This window comes from Sinocyclocheilus anshuiensis, unplaced genomic scaffold, assembly GCF_001515605.1.
Source record: "Sinocyclocheilus anshuiensis isolate Anshui unplaced genomic scaffold, SAMN03320099.WGS_v1.1 scaffold447, whole genome shotgun sequence".
In the NCBI taxonomy this organism is placed as follows: domain Eukaryota; kingdom Metazoa; phylum Chordata; class Actinopteri; order Cypriniformes; family Cyprinidae; genus Sinocyclocheilus; species Sinocyclocheilus anshuiensis.
The window spans coordinates 3336142-3344424 of NW_015552615.1; the positions used below are offsets into that span (position 1 = coordinate 3336142).

The 8283-nt window shown below is 37.9% G+C and overlaps 1 protein-coding gene across 1 annotated transcript in view; it reads left to right on the plus strand.

Moving 5' to 3' along the window:
- Positions 1–8283, plus strand: part of LOC107666014 (chromodomain-helicase-DNA-binding protein 6-like) — a 46349-nt gene that overhangs the window by 9997 nt on the left and 28069 nt on the right. Inside the window, exons 3-7 of the mRNA XM_016457104.1 lie at positions 4014–4543; positions 5890–6034; positions 7154–7303; positions 7410–7475; positions 7821–7879. Coding sequence (XP_016312590.1) covers positions 4014–4543; positions 5890–6034; positions 7154–7303; positions 7410–7475; positions 7821–7879 — 950 coding nt within the window. The remainder of the gene's footprint in view (positions 1–4013; positions 4544–5889; positions 6035–7153; positions 7304–7409; positions 7476–7820; positions 7880–8283) is intronic.

The window sequence follows — 8283 nt, forward strand, 5'->3', positions numbered from 1 at the left end:
CACTGATTTCTAGTCGTGTCCTCTTTTGGAAGGCCAAACAAAGTAGTTTCGCTTTCACAACGAAACATACAGCGTCACACACGGCGGGCTAGAGTGAGCTGCGGCCGGCGGGCTTGAGGCAACCACATGTGACGACCCCGGGCTGGACTACGCTTCGTCCACAGTGAAAGCCGAGTTTCGGCGTTTTAGGAGGGCGTGGACAAGTCTTGACTTTTATAAAGAATATCTCTTTGGATTTGAGACTTTAGTCTTTGCAACTTTAGGGATCTTATCTATTCATGTATGTGCACTACCGTTCACAATTTTGGGTCAGTTAGATTTCTTTTTGAAGAAAAAAAATCCTATTATGTTTTCCCTGAAAATATGAATCACATCTCTTTTCAACATTGATAATAATAAATGTTTCTTGAGCAGAAAATCAGCATATTAGAATGATTTCTGAAGGATCATGTGACACTGAAGCCTGGAGTAATGATGCTGAAAATTTAGCATTGCATCACAGGAATAAATTACATTTTATAATATATTAAAATAGAAAATGCTTATTTTGAATTGTAGTAATATAGTTTTTTTTTTATCAAGTTTTTTGATCAAGTAAATGCAGCCTTGGTCAGCATTTGAGACTTCTTTCAAGAACATAAAATCTTACAAACCCCAAACTTTTGAACGGTAGTGTAAATAAGTAAATGCATTTATAATGGAGGAGTTGGAGCAGATAGTTAAGGAAAAGCAGTTAAGTGTCCATCATACATGTGAACTCCTTATTATTTTGTTTAAAAGCGTCCCAGGTTGCACCTGGGCCCACTTGATGTTACCACTTTATGTAAAATAAAAACACATCTCAATGCTTTCACTGTTTCTTATTTCCCTCCCTGTTCTAGCCAGTACTCCTCTAGATAATGTCTGAAACTTTGTATTTTTATCACCTCTCATGTTATTGCCTCCTTAGGATGGATGAATCACTTTGTTATATTCATTTTTTTTTTTGCCCTCATTTTACCTTTTTTGTAAGTAAGTGTGTCGTGATTATACTTTGCTTTACACTGTAAAACTCTTATCTTTTACATGTTTTTAAAGACGCGTACAGATGGACATCCATGGCCATTGTGTTGTGTCTTTTGCTGTTTTTCTGAGCATCCTGTCATGAGCACCACATGTTTTAGGTGACATGTCAGGTTAAAAATACTCCAACTTTTCTTGAGACCCCTGCCTTCTATTCTTCTCTTTCTAGGTGTTTTGAACACAAGAACACATCCTTTCGTTTTCATTGAATAGACGGTGTCCTACGCATCTGCCAGTGACCATCCAAGTATGCAATTCGTTTTTAGTATTTGTCTGAAACCACAAGCAAAACGATAGACTTTTTTTTTTAGGGAGGCTTAAAGGACCAAAGTTAAAGGACCAAAACAGTTCATTCTTATATTATTATGCTTTTTGTTATTGCAGTTAGCGTGACCGCTGTCGTGCATTTGATGGAGAGGTGGATGCATGTTAGCGGGAGCGATGTGTGTGCATGTTTTATAAAGCACGTTTGAGCAAGGTGTATTCGGGTTTGGAGCTGGCATTGACTGAACTGCAGCTGGCACGTTTGGGAGTTGGTATTGATTCATAGGGAATTTGATTGCAAAGTGTGTATGTGTGTGCGCTTGCGGTTGTCAGATTTGCCTGGCAAGCATGCATACTGCAGCACGTCATGGGAATAGTCTGCAGTGTTTGCGCATGCTTATGTGAGAGAATGTATGCACGCTTCCATGCACTTGTACGTATGGGTTTGCATGCATAAGCGTGTGATGCATAGAGAGAGCATTCGAAAAAGGACAACGTAAGGGCAAAAGTGAAAAGGGCAGTTGCAGGAAGTTGTCTTTTACTCTTTCTGTCATTATACAGTGAAGTTAAGTACAAAAGTAGCGTTTTTACCCATTCTGATATCACTAGTATTACCTTCAAGAACAATGAGGTTGATGCTTTTTAGACCTCAGAAAGGAAAGGGTTACCACGGAGACTGCGTGTTTACGTTCCCGCTTCCCACAGCTTGGTCCCGAGCCTGTTGCCATGACGACGGCCCTGATTCCAACCCGCTTGCTTTGGAAAGCATGTGATTCATTGACATTATCCCCATACCTGCCTGCAGTCGCATGCTCTGTCGGGGAGCTCGTGTATGTATGTGTGTGTCTGCCTGCACATGCGCGCGCTGGTCCACATGTGTACTGCAATGCTAGGCGCAGTTAAAAATAAACGTGCTTTGCGGAATAAGAGGTACAAAGCTAAATGTGTACCAGAAACACAAAGCTCGCATACAGCAGTGAATTCTGTTTACTTCATGCATGCTTTTTCCTTTAGAAGGAGGAGAACATTTTTGTTTAATCTGCCCTTTAATGTCTCATTGCTTGGGCATCTTATGGTTTCACTAGGCTGAAGAGATTTTTCCATGTCTTATTTATGATTGTGCACACGTAAATAGGGTTTCAGATAGTGCTGGGCGGTATGACCAAAAATTTATATCACGGTATTTTTCAAAATTATGCCGGTTTCACGGTACATGACGGTGTATTTTTTTTTCATGCATGACCGGGTGTTAACCATGTTTTCTACTGATTGAGAGAGGAAATACTGCAGTATATTGACTTAGAATGCCCTATTTTACTGTCATGATGAGTGAATATTGTCAAAAAATACCACACTGAATAGTGACTAAACACGACCCATTTTAATACATGTTAACCAGGAGTCACTCTCATTTATAATCGCGGCATCGTCTGATAAAATCAACATGCATCTACACTAAAGAGCGGCTATGCAGTTGTTTTGGCTATATTACTGTTTTAGTAACAAACTAAAAAAAAACAACAAACAAAAAAGTGCATGTGATATTAACAGACGAACTACGCTCATATTTATAATTCCAAACAATCAGTAAGCGACAGGTGCTAGGAAACGCTGTTTTGTACTCATTTATTGACGAGTCGGCTGTGGTGCGGCCAACTGAATGCGCTGCTTCTCTGCCACTCACTGCACAGAACAGACGCCGAGAGAGGTGACACTTCTCCGGGAAAGTCAGACCTCGCGTTCGCAGGACAGCACTGGCGAAATTTTCCAACTGAATCATAGCTAAGGTTTATCCAAAAAAAGTCGCTAGGTTTGTCAGTATGAGTATACCGCCCAGCACTAGTTTCAGATTAAGTGAATGTGAACAGGGATTGAATACATTATAAAGCTTATTCACTTTGTGCCTTAAAATTGCCTGTATTACATGCATTGCCTTGGTTAGGGCATTTTAAAACTTGAGTGCTTTTTAAAAGAGCTGTAAATGGATTAAAAAGTGAACTGAGTGAAAAAGAACCCAGTTAATTTTGCATTCACACTGTCCTTGGCCTTGAAATTGAAAGTGGACTCGGATCTCTCTCTTTTTTTAAGTACCTTTTTAGGGGAAGTCGTGGCCTAATGGTTAGAGAGTCGGACTCGTAACCCAAGGTTGCGGGTTCGACCGGTAACAGGCAAAAGATTCGTAAATATGACGACTCGTTAAGGCGATTCAGAATCGACTCTCTCTTTTGAGAGACAATATCTTTATTTATCATGCACTTTTTTGATTAACAACTTTGCAGATTGTTTTCATTTAAGGATAGCTACGTTATAAACTGCAAAAGAAATATTTTTCAAAAACCCGTATGACCTGCTCTTTAAGGTGAGATAGATATATATATTTTTGAAAAATGTCTAAAAAAATGTGAAAAGTGAAATGAAAGTGCCCCATAAAAAATTGTTTTTTTGATACCCAGCAAACTGGAAACCCACGATGGTTTTAACTGGTCAAATCTGAGCTAGATTAGCTACTCTACGCAGTTTATAATGTGAACGTCTGTTTTATAAAGTTGATTGGTTTTCCAGTGATTTTGGGTTAGTTTAACTATGAATTGAAAGACTGGATGAACAGTCTTAAGTAGTCTGTTTTAAACAACACAAATAATGTTTAAATAAAGAAATGAATTTTAATTCAACTCTTGTTTTTCCAGATGTCTGCCACCCATGTACTAAAGCACACTCCATCTGCTGCTGCCTCGAATGCCTCTGACCAAAACGCACAAACTACATTTCCCATCGGCCTCTTGGGCAAAGAACAGTTACGAATCATTGGAGGGCCGCCCAATCACTGCATGGCTCACCCAAAGCACTCTGGGTTACGGGAGGCGGGGCCTGCGGCCAGCAGTCACAGTCTCCGCCCTTTATCAATCAACAGCGAGGAGGATGATGGAGGGGGCGGGACCAGGGTGAAGAAGAAACGAAGGAAAAAAGACAAGAAAGAGTCAGAGTGGCACAAAGATGAAGAGAGCAACACTAAACCAAAGAGAAGGGAGCAAAAGGAAGGGAAGGAGCTTCTTGCGAGAAAGGCAAAGGTGGCAAAGGAACAAAAGGATCATAAGAAGAGGGAGCCAAAAGCCCAAAAAGAGGTCAAAAAAGTCAAGAAAGGTCAAGATGTAAAAGTGAAAACACAGGCCAAGAACATTGCAACACATCCTCCCTCCAAAAGAGGGAGGAAGCCAAAGTGAGTAAAAAATGACAGAATTGTCATTTTTGGGTGAAATATTCCTATAAATGTACAAACACTACCGTTAAAAGGGTTTTTTAGTGTTTTTGAAAGATGTCTGTAATGCTCACCACGGCAGCATTTATTTTATCAAAAATACAGTAAAAACTTTAATATTGTGAAACATTGTTACAATTTAAAGTAGCTGTTTTCTATTTTAATATATTTTAAAATGTAAATTATTCCTGTGATGCAAAGCTACATTTTCAGCATCAATATTCCATTCTTCTGTGTCACATGATCCTTCAGAAATCATTCTAATATGCTGATTTGCTGCTCAAGAAACATTTCAGATTATTATCAGTGTTGAAAACCGTTTGGGAACCATGCTTTCTTTGATGAACATGAAGTTTTAAAAAACAGCATTCACTGTGAATTTTTATCAATTTAGTGTGTTTTTGCAGAATAATTTCTTTAAAAAAATATTCACTCAGTATTTTGGCCTAACAGTGGACTACTACTGAATATGTGCTTTATAGCAAGACCATAATGGCGGGCATATTTAGCACACTTGGTGCCTCATTTACTAAGAGATGTCTCAGAGAGAGCAAAAATCATTTTAGTTGTTGACTAACAAATGTCGCCTGACAAAAAAAGTCTAATTTCAGTAAATTGCATCCTTTGCATGTGACAATTTTGCATGTATTGTCTTGTTTGCTTGTATTGTTCTTGCTAAGCTCAATCACAGACCTTTTCATGTCTTGATTGGGTGAAATGTGATACAGGGATTGTGGGCGTTACAAGGTGAATGTAGGTACTTATGGGTTTCCAATTTGAAACCAAGGACAAAAATGAAACCTGCAACCACGTGAAGGGCTCTGACCTTTTTGGCTATTTTTTCTAGCGTATTTGGAGAAGTAAAGATACATTTTATGCATGCATTCAAAAGGTACTCAAATATGTAATTTTCTTCAGGGTTGCATTAAACAATCCAATGCCACAATGATGGCACTAAATGGCCTTATGAACACAGTTTATGCCAATCATCTTTTGTGATTGGATACATTCCCTTTTTAAACTTCCTTACCCACTTTGTGGTTCCCTCTCACCACTTGTTTTTCCAAAAGTAAAGCATTGAAATGCAATTTTATTCAACTGCTGCACTCGAGCAAAACTGTTGTCCTACTTGTCCACTTATAAACCAGTAAACGTCTGCACAGCAGATGTCGGTGTTTTGTACCATTATATGGCCAGATATTTATCATTCAAACAAGTCCTTGGGTGGTTAGCGCTAAGATCTGTTAACCTGTGCAAAACTGGAGGTAAGATGGATTTTAAGAGCATTTTGTTGCTGTGTTATGCAGAGAGCAGGGTGCCATGCCTCCGGAGAAGAAGAAGAAGGGAAAGAGGAAAAGTGATGCTGTACTTGAGATGGTGGAGAGTGATGACACAACCTCTCTCAGCACGCTCGCCACTGGCGAGGAAAGCATCGACCCTATGGATAACACTGTGAGTTCTCCTGAAACCATCTACATCTGGCATATGGGTTTCTCCTGAGCTGAATAATTATGCTGTGTATTTATGCAAATACCAAATCCTAAAGTCCATGTTCATGTTCAGAGTTCAGGTTCAAAGTTCTGCCAGGTTTAATAGAACTTTCCTAGAAGTATTTCCCTGGTTTAATACAAGTTAACAGTGGCATGTTAACAATTACCACAAAAACTAGGGATGCACAATATAGCTTCCATATCAGTTATGAACTGCTATTGTTTTTTGGATGATATAGTATATTTAATTTTCTATTTTTACGTTTAGTTTAACTTTGCACTCACTTAGTGTTTAATTATTTAAAATTGTTAAACTTGAACTTTAGAATCTCTCAAAGTGATACATTTATTGCAGCATTTAAAATAATTGAAAATGTGTGTGTGTGTGTGTGTGTGTGTGTGTGTGTGTGTGTGTGTGTGTGTGTGTGTGTGTGTGTGTGTGTGATCATTTAGACAGCTTTTATACTCACATTATGACATTTAATGGTAAATTAGTTAAAAAAGCACTCATGTTTTTTTTCTATCTTTGCATTTTTCTCTAAAACAATCCTTTGACGGTCAACCTGAAGTTCATCTGAATCACCAAATATGTGTGTGTGTGTGTGTGTATGTATTTATGTATTTATGAATGCCAGAATTGTAATAATTTTAATTCACTGTGTCTATTGAAAAAAAAAAAACTGGAAATCAGAAGGAATTAATGTAAATATTCTCACTGTTTTAAAAAGTGTCCATAAAGTATGGATAAAAATTATTAAAAATAAATAAATAAATGTGTAATAAATTAGTGTGACTTTAAAATTACAGATCTGGCTAAATTAAATCAGTAATCTTTGGATATACATAAAGATTTAAAGATTATGTAACTAAATAAAGTCTAAACAATTTTCTTTCTTTCTTTCTCTGTCTCTTTTTTTTTTGCATTATTTTCATAAACACATTTTCCCCATAATTCCATTGAGTAATGGATATTTTTGTTGCCATTAATGTATTTATTAATTTCAAAATTTTTGGTAATTGTTTTTTTAATTTGACTGTAATGTGTAAATACATTTCCTTCTTTCTTTCTTTCTCTGTGCAGAAGAGGCGATCGGGGCGTCAAGTGAAGCGGCGGAAGTATAACGAAGATCTTGATTTCAAGGTCGTGGATGATGACGGGGAGACCATCGCTGTGTTGGGCACGGGCCGGTTTGCCGCCATGTCTTCCTCTACCCTCGCCTGGCAGGCTGAGGTAACCGTGGCAACATCTGCCATTATGCCACACCACAGACCTGCCCTACTTCTGGAGGGGCGGAGCAAACACACACTGGAATAATGCCCACCTTCTTTCTTCCCAGGAACCCCCTGAAGATGAAGCTAATATCATTGAGAAAATACTCTCAGCGCGAACGGTCAAGAAAGAGGTAACAGTGTCAGATTACATGTTACACTAAATGATGGATTACTTGCTTGCATTCAGGTCCATGATAATTTTGCAAGCTATATAAAATTAAGCAACAATATTTCTTATGTGGCCATGAAATTTCCTATAGAGTGTGTATTTGATTCAGCCTATTTAGAATAGTGGTCGCTCAATATGTGGTGTTCAATTATTGATTCTTAAACCTTGAATATTTAAATTCTTGATTTACACCATGATACAAAAAGACCAGAATACTGAAGACATTTGAATGCAGTACTGTAGCATATACCGCTCTGTACACTGGGTGCAAGGAACATCTGCCTAAAATGAAATCGTTTTCATGTAGACATCCCTTGACGAACCACCAGAAGAGATGGAGGAGTTTTACGTCAAGTTCAGAAATTTGTAAGTGTACTCATGCGACTCAAACTGCTGTTACCTTTTTGCGCTCTCAAACTCTCAAACACTCAGCTTGTCAAACTGTCAGAGCAAACACATAACTCACATTTATTGTGTAATGCATTACTTAAAATCATTTATGCATTAAATTATCCATCTGCTAGAGTGGTAATACACCCTGCCTCAAGGAATAATTTGCTGAATCAGCAATGGTGTGATTTACAGCAAGATCTTTTTCTGGTGTAATTCTGGAAATTACAGTACTGCAAATAGGAACAAGTTACTGGGTCACATTTAACCTCGATAACAAAAAAAATATATTAATTGCTTAAAGACATTAAGAAAAATATACCTTTTAGGATTATTGATTTTTATTTTCCATTATTTACATGATAATTAAGCCTATGCCG